Here is a 17,830-nt window from a genome sequence, read left to right on the forward strand (position 1 = left end):
GATCAATGTGATTAATCTCGGAAAAAATACGGAATAAACGCACGAGGCGGGCCAACTTTTCCCATGATGCATTGCTGCATTGCACTGCACTTACCCACTCAAGTACCCAGCTCATTTCCTCAAGTCTTTCAGCTTCAGCTTTCAGCTGTGTCCCTGTGTCTGAGCCCATGTAAGATGATGGACTGTAGGAAGATCTGCAATCTTTCCCCATTTTCAAAGCGTAAAAGCCACGAAACAGCAACCTCGCTGGATTTCACTGACAAATTTATTAAAGACCTGTATCACTGAATCATAATCATCATCATAATCATCATCATCATCATCATCAGAGAGAATAAATAAGACATAAAACATCTTTCACATAAACAAACACTTAGATTAGAGTAAGGTGTAAGGTTCTGCTTGCCGAGGCTGTTTCAATAGACTGAAACGAACGAGATACGTCTGAAAACACACAAATGCATAGAAGTAGATCCTATTGAATAACGAGAGACAACAACTACAACTTGTCTATCCCTGTTTTTTTCTTAAATGTACAAACTCCTACATATGTCCATTTCAGTTGTCATGACGTCCAAGGAGGGCTGTATAAAAATAAAGACTCCACAATGCTGAGTTGCGATATATATACTGTATATATAGACATTTGGCAACGACCAATCAACCAACCAACCAATCAATCGACACTTCGACCAAAACTTGTGATGTTACACTTAGATATCAAGAAGAGAAGGGAAAGAGAGAGAGAGAGAGTTCAGGCTTACAAAGGTCTGCTCTGTGGTCCAGACATCTACTAATGGGGTCTTTACCGCCATTATCGACAAAGTGCTGATTGAGCTGTCCAATGGGGGTGGGGGGGATGGGGTTGTAGGGGGACGGTGGGTTGGGTTGGGTGTAGCTATCTGGACTGGTTTTGTCTCAGGCATCTTGGTAACTTTGAAGGTGTAGTCTTCTCCAGGCTCTGTTGACTGCACTTCCTGAACCTCAGTCAGTGCTGTATTGTCCTAGAAGGCCAGTGTAAGCCCAGTCCCAGGCTTGTCCTCGTTGACGAGACATAAACTAGCCTGTTTCTGTATCATGGGGTTTGGTCTGGACTTTCAGGTCCTTTCTCATGGGTTGTTTCTACTGTCCCAAACCACCGATCCTCGCACCATGCAGACGACAATAAAGACAATGACATTATGGTGAGGTGACGAAGATTCCTCAAACGGTCAGCCTCTGAAGCTCTTCCTCGAGGAGTCCACTCAAGACCAGCCTCTCCATTCCGTCCAGCCATTTCTGCTCACCTTCTTCCTCCTCCACAGTCATCAAAACTGGCTGTGATCCACCTCGTCGAGCCAAGACGCCGGACTTGCTGGAAAGTCCGGGTAACCTCCGCTGCTTCCGGTTGAGATATCTGAACTGGGGCCGTTTCCTCCACCCACCATCCGCACAGCAGGAGGCATCCCAGCTCCCCCACCGCCCTGGCCCACCATGGACAAGCCAGAGTCTGGGTAGACCAGGCTGGAGATGAGGGGCTGTTGCCTGGGGATGGCCTGCAGGGAGCCTGGGGACTGGGGCAGGCCGTAGGGGCTGCTGGCTCGCAAGTCATGAAACTGGTCCTGAGACTGTAGAACAGCTCCGTGATCTAGAGGAAAAGGAGGGTGGGGACCACCCTGCCGCCCCAGGGCTGGGGAGCTGTCGCTCAGGCTGCTGTAGATGCCGTTAGAGTGGCCCAGGTCCGACATGGGAGGCTCATCTAGACACGCAAAGAAAGAAGACTAGTGAGCAGGGCAGTCCATCTCTGACCTCAGTCGTTAGATGTACCAGTTATTGTGCAATGTACACTACACGGACAAAAGTATTTGGACACCTGCTTATTCCTTTGCTGATCGTGCTTTTGTTGGAGTAACTGTCTCTACTGTCAAGGGTAGAAGGCTTTCTACTAGATTTTAAAGCATTGCTGTGAAGATTTGATTGCATTCAGTGACAAGAGTGTAAGTAAGGTGGTTATGCTGGAGGATTACCAGCCCACCTCATTCCCAAAAGTACTGGATGGAGCTCCACCACCATCATTCCAGAGAACACAGTTCTTCCACTGCGCCACAGCTCAATGCTGGGGGGCTTTATACCCCTCTGTGTGTGCATTTGCACATCTGCTGAATGCATTCATTAGAAGGAGTGTCCACAAACATTCATACCCAAAAGCTGTGTATTAATAAACTGGATATGATATGCATAAATGGCTGGGGGAACTTTTTGGCCGGGTAGTGGAATATAATAGAGAATGTAGAGAGTAACAATAGAAATAATACAACTGTTTGCTTTTCATTTATATGCTTTGAATTGCATTAGTCATTGTTATTTAGTAGTAGTAGTAATAATAATAATAATAATAATAATAATAATAACACTAAATTAATTAATTACTTTTATCATTACAAAATGATGTAGTGGATGGGATAAAAGATATACTATAGTCTTAATACTACAGACTATAGTCACTAATTTTAAACCTGGTAGGTTTCTGTGTCTATGAAGTCAATATATAGAAATAGCCAGAGGTTATATAGAATTGCTTTCAAGCAAAAATGCAGTTTTTCACTTTTTGACATAATGTGGTCATGTACCTGTGAAAGAAACCTCAGCATCACTGTCCATGCCCTCCTCCTGGATGCTGTCCTTGTCAGATTTGGAGCTGCCCCTTGACCTCTTCATGTTGCGGAAGTACTGCCCCCACCTCTGCCTTCCAGCGTCCTTTTTCAGTCTCTTCTCCTTCGCTCTTCTGTTCTGGAACCAGACCTGCGATGAGAATGAACAGGGCTCGTTAGACAAGAACATATAAGCATACATCAGTGCAAACCCAGACGTGGCTCATCAACTTTCCATCTGCTTTTTCTTATAAAACTGTTATTAAACAGCGGCATGCTCAAATCTTTTGATCTGAACTGAATTAGTGTCTGTATTATTGGACTGTTATTATTATTATTATTATTATAAATATTCATGACTCAGAATGTAAAGGACTTAAAATCCATTTTTTAATGTAAAAATAGTCTTTTTTCCCAGTTTTTACAACAAAAGTGTATTTTTTTTAACCATATTTTAAAGCTTAATATTCCATAAATCAATTCAAACTTTGACTTTAAGGACTTTAAGTCCAACATTGGTCCAAATTTCAAATTGTTCAATTTCTATTGATCCATATATGTAGAACTAGTCCATTCTTTAATCACGCTCGAAGGTCCGTTTTTTTTATTACTATTGGTCCCAATGTAGAACTGGTTCATTATTTGGGCTCTTTTTATTGGTCTATTCCTGTGGTCTCATTTTTTGGCCAATTTTTTATCCATTTTTTTGAACCAGAAAATTGCTTTTTCTGCTTTCACATCATGTAAGGCCATTGAGCTACTTCTTGCCTTCGTAGGCTTTAAGATGTTTACTTGTGTAAGAAATCAATCATTTTGCATTTACATAATCATACTTAAACATACTTTATATATATATATATATATATATATATATATATATATATATATATATATATATATATATAAAGGATTTCAAAAAATATATAGACGCTAATCAATAAGGTTGTTGATTGCATTTGCTTTGGTTGGGGTAGACATATCTGATGGTGTGGGAGTGGGGTCATATGTAAATTTGTGAGTTATTGTAATTTGCCATTGTGTATTGTTTATAGTGTATGTTTTTTTTGGACATATATGTCTTTAGTTTTTGTTATACATTTTCCTGCCCAGGGACTGCAGATGGAAATTAGCCTTATTAGCTATCTTATTAGCTCTCCTCTGAGATATTTTTTTCTGGACCAGAAAATTGCTTTTTCTGCTTTCACATCATGTAAGGCCATTGAGCTACTTCTCGCCTTCGTAGGCTTTAAGATGATTACTTGTGCAACAAAAAACATGAATTGTAAGAAATCAATCATTTAGCATTTACATAATCATACTTTAACATATGTAACATAATCATAAATGTATATATATATATATATATATATATATGTATATATATATATATATATATATATGTATATATATATATAAAGGATTTCGAAAAATATATAGACGCTAATCAATAAGGTTGTTGATTGCATTTGCTTTGGTTGGGGTAGACATATCTGATGGTGTGGGAGTGGGGTCATATGTAAATTTGTGAGTTATTGTAATTTGCCATTGTGTATTGTTTATAGTGTATGTTTTTTTTGGACGTATATGTCTTTAGTTTTTGTTATACGTTTGCCTGCCCAGGAACTGCAGATGGAAATTAGCCTTATTAGCTATTTTATTAGCTCTCCTCTGAGATATTATAAATTGTGCATTGGTCCTGACAAAATGAACATAGTAAACCAAGCTACAATCAAAGCCCCAAGCAGAAATATGAGGATTCTGTTCTGAAAATGATCAAGCTTTGGTTCTAGATTGGTTTGGGGGACCCGTTAGGCCCCCATTTCTTTAGAGATCTCTGTTTTATTAATATGTGATTGATCTATACAGCTAAAGTCATGTGGAACGTTCTCAGGGAACTCTGAAAAAGACAACATTAATGTCAAGAACAGATTAATTTTCAAGGTCTGTGGGGGTCTTCTTTTTTTAAAACCGTGAAGTAGATGGAAGCACTGGGAAGAACATAACGGCCAGACTCCCGCTGCCTCGCAAAGATTTATCGAGGACGTAATTAACTCTCAGACAGCTACAAGTCGTCCTCCACCTCAGGAGCAGAGGGGTTGCACTGAACGCTTCTGTTCAGGCCATTCGGTGTTAGTGTTACTGTTAGGTGTTTCAGTGGACAGGAATGGGCTAAAATTCATAGGCATCCAAATATGATATATATCAGCTCTATTATAAAGGGATTACATGGGAAACAACTGCAAATCATTGGACTGTCAGTATGATGGGTATTCATAACAAATGTCCGAATGTTAAGGAGTTAATTTACTTATTTTATTGTAATTTTATCAAGTAATATATTCTTAATTGTAGAACTGTCTTGTTGGTTTCGTAATGTCGCTGCTGTCCAATGAAAAACATGCATCTCCATTTTTGTCAATTTTTAGTTTTCTCCATCATTTAAAGCCAGTAGCTGCTCCTGTGCACTGTCTACATAATTTTGACCAACGGACCAATAGAAATGCTCTAAATTACCTGGAATAAACTCTTATTTTACATTGACTTCCATTCAAAACCAAGAGCATTCTTGCCTTCTTCTGTAACGTCACCATTCTGGAGGTACATGTTTTTTTATTGGACAGTGTCTATTGTGTCTATAGCGTCCAGTTATATAAGGTGAATAAATGTATAATATTCTTACAATGACAATATATATATATATATATCCCAGATTATATATGACATTTATAGTTTTATCCTTTTTCTGATCAGCTGGCATTTTGGAGATACCAGGTTTCTACATGACAGCACCGATGTTTTTTTAAGGAGTTAATTTCTAACCTAATTTTAAAGCTTAATATTTAATAAATCAATTCAAACTTCGGCTTTAATGACTGAGTTTATTGGAATGACCTTAATAACTGGATCCTGAGGGGTTCAAATGAATTTCTGTGTTAAAACCTGCAACACAAAGCCTTTATTCGCCCGGAAAACTTCAACCTCCATGTAATTGCATCCCATTAAACTGTGCTTCTAAGTGTTCTAGGCCAGCTAATGCCTCTTTAGCTCCCATATCGTGCAAGGCCATAGAGCAACTCCTCACTTTCCCTCTCTTTAGTGAGTAATGGACGCTAGAAGCTTGTCCACTTTAGGCTAAAGTGTCCTTGCAAATGCATAAAATAATATATATGGCCACCGTAGGCCTGATCTCATGGACAATATGCAAGCCCCGCCGTTTAGTATTGTTAACGAGCTTCGTCCAGTCTCTGCTCCCTGCGCTTCACTGGACTCCATTTCCTCGTAAATTAGGACTGAATTCAACTGCACTGGTGTTCGCTCTCTTATTTATCTGGGTCTTTCAGCCCACCACTCCTAATTATTAGCACTTGTAATAACAGCAATGCCTACTTATGACTGCTAATGATCTCATCAGCCAATCATGAAGCAGCAGTGTAATGCGTACAGTCCTGCAGCTTCAGGTAATGCTTACATCAGCTTTCAGGAATGCGGCTAAGAAGTGATCTCAGGGATTTCGAGAGTTGCGTGAGTGTTGGTGTCAGAAGAGCATTTTGAGTTTGAGCGTTTCTAGAACTGCTGATCTTCTGGGAGTTTCAGCACTACAGTCTCTAGAGCTGAAGTCTCAGAATGGAGTAATAAAGAAAACACATCCAGTGAGCGGCAGATCTGAACTTCTGCAGGTGGAAACGCCTCAGTCAGGCTGGTTAGAGCTGACAGAAAGGCTACAGTAGCTCAGATAACCACTCTGTACAACTGTGGAGAGCCTCCAACCTTGAAAAGGGTGGGCTACAACAGCAGAAGACCATGTCAGGTTCAGAAGACCACTTCTGTCTGCCAAGAATGTGTTGGTGAAAGGCCTGTTTTATATATATATGTATGTTATATTTATATATTATATATATTATATATTTTTATTTACATATTTCATACCTTTTAATGATTTTTCGAGGTTGGGATTTATGACTCTAAGCAGCCAAATCTAATAATGAAATCAGTCAGTCAAGCTGACGTACCTGCACCACTCTCATGTCCAGGCCAGTTTCTGAAGAGAGCTGCTCGCGGACGTGCCGGGCTGGTTTGGGCGAGTTGTTGTAGGCGTTCTTCAGGGTTTCCAGCTGTTTGGCCGTGATGGTCGTTCGTGGCCTTTTGGCTGTAGAGTCAGCTTCTGTAGTAATAATAATAATAATAATAAGAATAATAATCTTTATGAATAAAATACTTTTCATGTCAGTTACAAGCTTTTAAATTACAAAACAAAAACAAGAAGCCTAAACATAAGGTTGGATTTACTGAATTGGATTTAATGAAATAAATTATTAACCAACATAGAAAATAAAAATGAGCCCTAAAATGTCCTTAATGAAGTGTCAGATCAATGTCTGATCAATGTAGTATCTACTATGAATTATTCTGTATTTAATAAGTTATTCAGTGACCACTATGAACATTTTAATATATACTGAATTAATTATTCAGTAACCATTATGAATTATTCAATATATTCTGTTCTATGAATTATGTAGTATCTACTATGAACTATTTATATACTGATATACATATATATATATATATATATATATATATATATATATATATATATATATATATATAGAATGAACAATCTATTATGAATTATTCAATAATCATTATTAATTATTATTCAGTATCTACTATGAATTATTTTGTATTTACTAAAATATTCAATGGCCACAATGAACCATTATAATTAAAAAAAAAATCACAATGACTGATTCAGTCTTTGTTGTTGTCTTCTGTATCTACTATGAGCTAATCAATAACCACTCTGAATTATTTCACATCTACTATGAATGATTCAATATCTAATGTGATTATTCTATTCTATTCTAACTACTATGACTTATTCTGAATTTCATAAATTATGTGACCACAATGAACTATTTATATACTGATATATAAATATATATTATGAATTATTCACTATCTATTATTTAATTACCAGAAAGAATACTTTTGCATCTATTTTTTAATAATTATTTAATAACTGCTGTGATTCCTTCTGTACCAATTTGAAACGTATTTAAAACTAATGTTGTTATAAATTTGAGAAATTAACAATGGTTTCTTTGTGATTAAATGTAATATTAATTATGAAAATTAGAATTATTATTATTATTTTTTGTTGTTAACCATAATCCCTTAAAATAAGCATTGTTTGCCTCTGGACAGATCTGAGGTCAGGCAAACCAATAGGAAATAGGCCTGCTTTTATTTCTCTACAGAGCGCACTGTAGCTCATGTATGCTTATGGTGTGATTATAATAACCCCCATAATTACCCAGTGACCACATTAGAGAGAGTACAGATTACAGTGTGTATCCTGGCCCGTGCCTTGTGTGCTGTTTGAACACACTGCATGCTAATAGAGGGTCTCTGCACTCTGCAGCTCACTGGGATCTGGTCTGCTGGCAGAACTGCAGTCCTCTACAGAAGGCTGCAGCTGCTGATGCATTACTCTGTCCCTGCAGTCACCGGGTCTATATATCACACACCAGCTCCTCTACCAGGCTCATCTCCTCCTGAAACACCATTTGTACAGCTCTTGGAGGGGCGCAGGCATTGCGCTGGCTGCTATCGATTCGGAGGCTGGCAGCATGCAATTAGCTGGGCTGGGTCAAACGCTTATGGATGACCTCACGACCAGGAAGATTAAGTTCACAGTTAAAAGCGGCCGATCTATATGAGGTCATCGGATTAAAGAAGTTAAAACAATTAAATGCCTAGAAAGGAGCTGTTCTGAATGTCAAACAAAATAGACTTCAGCCTTTATCAGCTGGACATTAGAAACAGGCCCAATCTAAATATATATATATATATATATATATATACAGTCTAATGCAAAAGTGTTGACACCCCCAGTCAAAGGTAACACACTTGTAGGACAAAAAAGGTGTGTTTTTAAAGTTACTATAAAATGTCACATTAAATATGTAATTTTTGTCTGTTAAACTCAGTATATATTTACAAATGTGGCTAAAATGTGCATCGACACTTAAATGTTTATATATAGGTTTGTTCAATTATGCACAAACTTTTAAAAAAGACTGTATATAAAATTAAGAAATATGAAATATTTATTATTTTCTTTTCAAGGTCAAGCATTTACTATATTTTGTATATATATATATATATATATTAACATATAAATATATTTGTTACTATAGTTCAATTAGCATAATTCTGTGTTTTTCCTCTTATGACCTCTTAAAATTTAAAAACTAACATTTATTTAATAAAATTAGATCAAAATTGTATATTTTTATTTTGTTTGTCGGAGAATCATTATGATACATTTTGTAGATGGTTGCCAATATTTCTCTTAATTCTATCATGTAAATCAACTTCAACAATACCCACATTTTGAATTAGTCATCAAAACCATTACTGTTACATTAAGATCAATCAGATAGCATAATTAGTTATATGTTTCTTGTTGTTAATTTATTATTTTATTAGGTTAAGATGTTGAGACCAGCTCTATCAGTGTTTTTTTTCAGGGTAAACTTCAATTTGAGTTTTTAAACAAAACATTGTGTCAACATTAAAATTAACACAATGTCAAAAAGGTTGACTTCTCCTCTTACATTAGGATTTACACCACAGTTCAGATATCATAAATATTTGTGTCTGTTTTGGTGTTACATACTATTAAGTTTCTATCATTCAAAAATTAAAATTTCTACCAGGGTCAGAGAGATATAACGTATAATGTGTAATTTATATATGTATTTACATTTTAAATAATTAATTAAAAAACATTTAAAATAGCTTCAAAGAATTCCTCTAAGATAAAAGTGTTTTTTTTATGTATTTAATTAACATATTTAATTATTTTTTTGTATGTAAATTTCATATTTGCTGATGAATTTCAGTGTTTTTAAACCCACCTCTCTGCTTGGCCGTCTCATAGTCCGCCTTACAGACCAGTCGACTGTCCTCCATCAGGTAGTACTCATCTCCTGTGGCCAGCTGTCTTTTGCAGACAATGCAGGCAAAGCAGTGCAGGTGGTAGACGAAGTCCTGGGCCCTGCGGACCACCTGAGTAGGGGGGATACCCTGCTGGCACGCTGCACACTTCGTCCCAAACCTCCTTTACAAACACAGAGAGAGACAAAGACGAGCTCATCAGGGATCTGTGTCTGCTTCAGTCCAGACCACCATATCAGTTACACACCCACCCAGACAGCAGTGCAGCAGCACAGTGCGGGTCAAAGCGGAAACATTTACAATCACCCCAACAAAAATAACAAATATATACAAAATATTGATATTGATTAGGAAGAGATTTGTATAGCAGAGCACAGTGTGGATCAAAGGAGATGTGTTGTTTAAAAAAAGTAAAATGTGAGTTAACAGAATAATTTATAAAAGTTAATAAAATGACATTTGAATTTTATGGAAATTAATAACATTTTATTTCTACCAAATTACAAGTTCAAAATCCAGAAGAAATATTTATCAACCATTTTTGAGCATCAGAATTTTTAATATTAGCACATTTTATTTGAGCACTTTATACAACACTTATTTATTTATGTATGTTTTTTACAATTGAACAGCTACTAAAAATAAAAATAAAGGGTTTGTACATTTCTGTGCTAAATTACGTAGATTGTCTTTTAATAATGTTGAAATTACTGTATGTTGGTTTGAGCCTCTGGACGTTAGACACCCCACAGTTTTTAAACTAACCTTTAGCCTTAAGTTGCTTTGATCTTTTTCTTTATGTAGTTCACTCTTCATGTGAGCTTTTGGGTAAACACACACACACATATAGATATATACATATACACATATACACACATATATATATATATATATATATATATATATATATATATATATATATATATAGTTTTGTGTGTGTTTACCCAAAAGCTCACATGAAGAGTCAACTAAATACTAAAACCATATATATAACTATACATATATATATATATATATATTAGTATTAGTATTAGTTAGTATTAATAAGTCACATCATCTACAGATACACACTTCTGTAGCTTGCAGCATAATTTCTGTTTATTTACTGAACTTAACATTCTGCATGTCTGTGTGCAAAAGTAATGGCACATTAATTACAGTGTGCTTTATGTATTTCTCAGGCTGTTAAATTCAGTTTTCATGGTAATTATGTTTAAAATGTGCAGAAATGTTTCCTGTAGACAATTTGTTTTTCACTTATTTACACTTAGAACATCAACAACTTGTCATTTATTATCCAAACTTTTGCTCAAAAAGTACAAATATTAACCTTAATCAAATGTAGAGAAATTAATTCATAAATTAAGTAATAAAACCTTATAATATAAAACAGGATATTGATCACGAATGTAATGAAATGGATTTTATTACTGAATTAAATTTTTATTAAAGATTTAAATGTTGTTATATTTCAGGGATTATTACATTATTGGGGAATTATCACAATATTAAGAGCTAGAAACCCCGACAACTGATCTAGACAGACCTATTGCTGTTATATATTTGCATATATATATATATATATATATATATATATATATATATATATATATATATATATATATATATATATATGTAATTCTGATGTTTTTTGGACTTTTTAAGTAAATGTTCATTTTGATATGATTGACTATTCATTAATAGCACTGATTGCTATGTTCGCTGTAATTCTGAGTGTATTACTGAAGTTCTGGTCAAAGATTTCTTAATAAATAATATATTTCAATCTAAAAGCACTGATTATTTGAACGACACTTGTCGGGGAGTCAGAGTGGGGTGAGAGAGATTGTGTGAAAGTGTGTCTCACTTGAAGAAGTCCTCTTTGCAGTACACACTGTCTCCTCTGGTGAAGCACTTCTCGGCCAGCTGGCTCTGGCAGTCGCTGCATTTGAGGCATTTGCTGTGCCAGTGGCGGTCCAGCACCTTCAGGATGAAGCGGTCCACTATGGGCTGACTGCAGCCCGCACACACTGGGATATCTGACCATGAGAGAGAAACACAGCTTATTCAAACAACAATTACATAGAAAAGATTTATCAATAACTCAATAACTTCATACATACATACATACATACCACTACTTATTTACTGAAGTAGTTTTCACAGCAGATAGAATTGTAGAATTTCAGTATATATACGGTATATATATATATATATATATATATATATATATATATATATATATATATATATATATATATAACATATATAATATGTTTTAATATCATAATCATAATTAAAGACAAAATCTGCTCATTTTAGCTTTACAAATGCTACATTTTAACAAGTTTTAACACAATTGGATGACAGATAAATTGTGCCAAGGTTTTTTCTATTGTTCAAATCAGATTTTACATTTTTTATGTGTAAATAAGTGAATATATAATCCTCTACAGGAACAAACCTGATTTTATTTAATTATTTACTGCATTTACTGAAATAAATATACAGTATTTAATGTCCCATTACTTTTGCACATTTGCAATCTGCAAATAAGCAGTAAATAAACAGTACTTGTGCATCAGAGTGTCTGGAGGTGTGTCTCTGTAAAAGATGTGACTTGACTTTACAACATTAATTATACATGTAATTTGACCAGGGTGCCTAAACTTTTGCATAGGATAATATGTAAATGTATATATACACGTCATTGTAAATATTTGTGTGCTAAATCATCAGGCAACATCACTGCGTCTCAGTTATGTTTAAATGACTGAACCTGGGTTGAAGCTTCTAGACGTTTCTTCTCCCAGTATTACATTTTTATTTGATTTTTAGATCAAATAATAGATATTGAATTAATAGATTTTGAATTTAGACTCTTTGGCTGAGTCATTAAGCAGTGTTTCAAAACTCATTATTTAGTAAAGAGACTGAGACACGTTTGTGCAATTAAACTGAAATTTAGCGGGAAATTAAACGTCTAAAAATCCTAAATATTCTTAAAATATTTTAATTTAATAATAACAAATTGCGTAAATATGACCCTCAGCTGGGTCAGTATGCCCAGGCTACCTTTCAGACTTCTATCAGCTTATTTTCACATGCATAGAAAATACGTAACAATAATAATATGAAATCTGGTCGTCATAGTTACCGTTCTACTAAATATGACAAACGATCTAAAACCTATTGATTCTAAATCTGCTGATAAACAGATTTATTCCGTTACTTAAACAAATCCAGATTCAGTTCTAAAGAAGTGTGAACATTTACCCAGAATTCCTCTCAAACAGTTATAATTTAATCACAGCTTTAATTCGGTTTAAAAGTGATTAAATATGCGAAACTTTGTCAACATGGGAAGCACGAGGAGAAATATGCAAATGTGTGGCAGCGGGAGCCAATAGGAACAGCACTTGTTTTTTTCTGGACCAATCAAACACAGAAACAGCTGACTTCCTTTCAGTGAGTTACTCCAGTTATTGCTTGACTTTAATCTCGGATTTGAATTGAATTGAAACGGATTCAAATCAACATCAAACCGGTTTTGTTTTGCAGTAAAAATAAAGCTGTGCTGAAGAACTGAGTTCACACCTTTATTCAGGGGCAGGAACCTCGTTTAATGTTGGGTGTTAGTCGTTTGGTTCGCTCTTTAATCTGTTAATAAGTAAAAATACACATTAATAATTAATCGGTTTATTAATTTAGCGCCTGATCTGTCGGTTTACACGTGGAGCACGTTTACCGGAGTGCAATTCGGTTTAATCTTTACATTCAAACACAAATACAAGCGAATCCTATTGAATACCAGTATTGAAAACAGGGCTTTTTGAATCCAGGCGGGAAATAAATCAATTAATTAGAAATATGCACTAAACACGCAGCTTAATACATAAAAAAATAAGTAAACAATAAATGTGGCGCGTGCCAAAGTAACCTCACATTAATTAGTTCATGGTTAATTGCTCAAATCAGTTCAGTAAATTATTAGTAAATAAATTGTGTGGAAAAAGCTTATGTTTGGATTTGCTTTCTGCGCGTGACGTTTACTTGGGAAATGTGTCTTTTGACCGCAGAGGTACCCAAACTTCTGCACTGTATTTTATTCCACATTCAGAACCGAGTCGCCGGCAGAAGGAGGAGGAGGAGGAGTTAACATTAGCTGGAGTGTTCAGATCGTTTGTTCACTCATTACCTCTTAAAACATCAACTAGACACGTCACTGTGTCACTCCTGTATTACGTCACTCCTTTATTTAACATCTATTAAACTACCCACGACATTCCTGATCAAACAAACTGAGTTTCACTTCAGAACAAAATCAGCTGGAGAGAAAATGTCATAGAGGGAGATCACTGTCGGACAGGTGGACCTCCTCACTGCTCCTCCTCACTGCACCTCCTCACTGCTCCTCCTCACTGCACCTCCTCACTGTACCTCCTCACTACTCCTCACTGCTCCTCCTCACTGTACCTCCTCACTGCACTTCCTCACTGCACCTCCTCACTGTACCTTCTCACTGCACCTCCTCACTGCTCCTCCTCACTGCTCCTCCTCACTGCAACTCCTCACTGTACCTCCTCACTGCTCCTCACTGCACCTCCTCACTGCACCTCCTCACTGCTCCTCCTCACTGCACCGCCTCACTGCTCCTCCTCACTGCACCTCCTCACTGCTCCTCCTCACTGCACCTCCTCACTGCAACTCCTCACTGCTCCTCCTCACTGCTCCTCCTCACTGCACCTCCTCACTGCTCCTCACTGTACCTTCTCACTGCACCTTCTCACTGCTCCTCCTCACTGCAACTCCTCACTGTACCTCCTCACTGCTCCTCACTGTACCTTCTCACTGCACCTCCTCACTGCTCCTCCTCACTGCAACTCCTCACTGTACCTCCTCACTGTACCTTCTCACTGCACCTCCTCACTGCACCTCCTCACTGTTCCTCCTCACTGCACCTCCTCACTGCACCTCCTCACTGCTCCTCCTCACTGCAACTCCTCACTGTAACTTCTCACTGCAACTCCTCACTGCACCTCCTCACTGCACCTCCTCACTGCTCCTCACTGCACCTCCTCACTGCACCTCCTCACTGCACCTCCTCACTGCACCTCCTCACTGCTCCTCACTGCACCTCCTCACTGCACCGCCTCACTGCAACTCCTCACTGTAACTTCTCACTGCAACTCCTCACTGCACCTCCTCACTGCACCTCCTCACTGCTCCTCCTCACTGCACCTCCTCACTGCTCCTCCTCACTGCACCGCCTCACTGCAACTCCTTACTGTAACTTCTCACTGTACATCCTCACTGCACCTCCTCACTGCACCTCCTCACTGTACCTCCTCATTGCACCTCCTCACTGCACCTCCTCACTGCGCTGTTTACAAAACCAACTGCTCAGCTAATTCCTCCTACCAGTCTGTTTTCCGTCATACAAGATTTTATTTAATTTAATTAACCACCAGAACCAGGTTCATCATAATGAGAGCACACACAATTATTATTATTATTATTATTATTATTATTATTATTATTATAATAATACATAAGAATAATATACAATCACTACTACTGTTATTATTGCTATAACAATAACAGTAGTAACAATAATAATAATAATAATAATAATAATAATAATAATCAACCATCAGATTTGTAGCCTAATTAGACAGACCTTCGTAAAAAGATCTGTTAAGTTATAACAGGGTTATATGAGTTGTAATGGTTCTCTATAGAATCATTTATCATCATTTTATTAAAGAACCCTTAAAGCTTTTAGGTTTTATATTAAACCCAACATTTAAACCAGGTTATTATTATTATAAAAGCGCATAATGTATTATTGAACTCAACATTTAAACCCAATTATTGATTAAGATAAAAACACAAAATGTATTACCAGACTGCATATTTAAACTGGATTAAGATTAAGACAATTAAACCGCATGACTTTCTTATTTAGATAAAATATACAGCATAAACCGGATTACTATGTTATAATAAAATACGTGAAATAAATCAGATTATTTTAACCAAGTAATTTGTTATATAATATATAAAACAGACCAGTTTATTTGATGTTTTCTATTTTAACCAAGTAATCCGGTTGATTTAGATCAAAATATATCAAATAAACCTGGTTACTTTGTTAAAATAAAAAACATCAAATAAATCGGATTATTTGATTAATATGAAAACACATCATTTATTTTCGGACTCAACATTTCAACCGAAATATTGGTAAAGATAAAAACACAAACTTTATTACTAGACTGGATATTTAAATCGGATTATTTGATTAAGATAACAAATATTTTTTGGATTCAACATTTAAACCGATTTACTTGATTAAGATGAAAACACGTGATGCTTTAACGATCCCTATGCTTTATTAGACCCTCCATCACCGCGTGACGGGAGTGGCTATTTTATGAAGCTCCGCGTCATTAATAATTCTGGTGTTTTGAGCGCGCGGAGTGCCGAACTAAATAAAAATTGAAGTGGACGCGAGCTTTTCGGGTTTTTTTTTATATAATTAAAAAGAGCAGAAAAGCTCGAGCTACAAACTACCCGCACCTGTATGCAATCACGTGCTTTCACTTTAACTGCGTCACGTATGGTAATACAGTAAGAGAGCGCGAGTTTCCCGTGTGTGCTTCGTTCTCTTTCGGACGTGTTAATGCAAAATGAATGAGTGCGCGCGCACACACATACAACACACACAATGCGAGCTGGACAGGTGCACGTGGAGCATGCATTATGCATTACAGCCTCCCAGGACATAAAATAACACATTTTTAAATGAAAAAAAAATGTTTTAATCGATTTTTACATTTAAAAAATTATAATTATAATTCAATATAACTATAAACGCTCATTCACAGCTTACCTGAACTTCTCATAAGAGGAGAATGCGCGTGCGTTTTCTACACACCTACCTCGAACATCAGCTCAAGGTTTTGCGCAACAAATTTCTTTCTAAATCTACTTAAATATTAAACATTTTTTTGCGCGTGCGCATTTATTGTGTATTGCATTACTTTTGTAAATGCAGTAAATAAAAACAGCACGTGTGCATTAAAACGTATAGACTGTGCATGCAGTTTACGCAGAACTGCCAAAATATTTGCATAAGAGTCTTTTGGGAATATGCATGCGCTAAAGCACGGAGGCAATGCTCCTGAACCTTATTGACAAGGCTCTTATTCATGAAAAAGGGTTCCTTGAAGGTTCCTCAGAGCACCTTAAGAGGTTCGTCCACAGTTTCAACTTGAAGAACCTCCAGAATTTTCTCAAGAATCTTATATTTTTAACTGTGTGGTTTTAAAGCACACTTTGAAAGGGCTTGATGAACCTCCAAGGAACCCTTTTCTTCTAAAAACCTTTTCTTGAAGGTTCCTTAAAGCCATATGAGGTTCATCCACAGTTTCAACTTGAAGAACCTCCATCATTTTTATCAAGAATCTTATATTTTTAACTGTGTGGTTTTAAAGCACACTTTGAAAGGGCTTGAGGAACCTTCAAGGAACCCTTTTCTCCTAAAAACCTTTTTTGAAGGTTTTTTAGAGCACCATAAGAGGTTCACCCACAGTTTCAACTTGAAGAACCTCCATAATTTTCTCAAGGATCTTAGTATTTTTAACTGTGTGGTTTTAAAGCACACATTGAAAGGGCTTGAAGGCTTGAGGAACCTCCAAGGAACCCTTTTCTTCTAAAACACTTTTTTGAAGGTTCCTTACAGCACCATAAGAGGTTCACCCACAGTTTCAAACTAAAGAACGTCCAACACTTTTAGGTTGGATGAGAAGGAAGATTTTCAACCCATTCAACCTTTAAAAAACTGCTTAAAATGCTAAGCTATGCTTAATGATAAACAATATCCCATAATAACATTTATCCATTGAAGCTGTGGCAGAACCTCTTATGGTGCTTTGAGGAACCTTCAAATCAAATCAGATTTATTAGTATATTTTTTTATCGGACTGGTGTTCAGCATATCAATCAGTAAGACAAGAAATCAACAACAGAAGATATGAAAACCGAAGACCCCCAGTGAGCAGCCAATGGCGACAGTGGCAAGGAAAAGCCCCCTCAGATCTGGATGAAAAAACTTTGGGAGGAACCAAGGGGGGACCCAACCCATCCTCTTCTGGTCAGAACTATTCATAAATTATTGATAAAAATCACCACCGAACCACCAAGACAATGACAAGTTGTTTTTAGAGAAAAAA

The 17,830-nt window shown here is 36.4% G+C and overlaps 1 protein-coding gene across 2 annotated transcripts in view; it reads right to left on the bottom strand.

Annotated features, from left to right (window-relative positions):
* Nucleotides 1-1,307: 1,307 nt before the first annotated feature.
* lhx3 (LIM homeobox 3) overlaps nt 1,308-17,830 on the bottom strand; it is a 23,907-nt gene continuing 7,384 nt past the window's right edge. For both annotated transcript variants that reach the window (XM_072692712.1, XM_072692711.1), the window contains exons 2-6: nt 11,461-11,632; nt 9,554-9,756; nt 6,641-6,792; nt 2,610-2,781; nt 1,308-1,738 (exon numbers count right to left, since the gene is read on the bottom strand). In XM_072692712.1, coding sequence (XP_072548813.1) covers nt 1,308-1,738; nt 2,610-2,781; nt 6,641-6,792; nt 9,554-9,756; nt 11,461-11,632 — 1,130 coding nt within the window. The remainder of the gene's footprint in view (nt 1,739-2,609; nt 2,782-6,640; nt 6,793-9,553; nt 9,757-11,460; nt 11,633-17,830) is intronic.

This window comes from Salminus brasiliensis, chromosome 1 (assembly GCF_030463535.1).
Source record: "Salminus brasiliensis chromosome 1, fSalBra1.hap2, whole genome shotgun sequence".
In the NCBI taxonomy this organism is placed as follows: domain Eukaryota; kingdom Metazoa; phylum Chordata; class Actinopteri; order Characiformes; family Bryconidae; genus Salminus; species Salminus brasiliensis.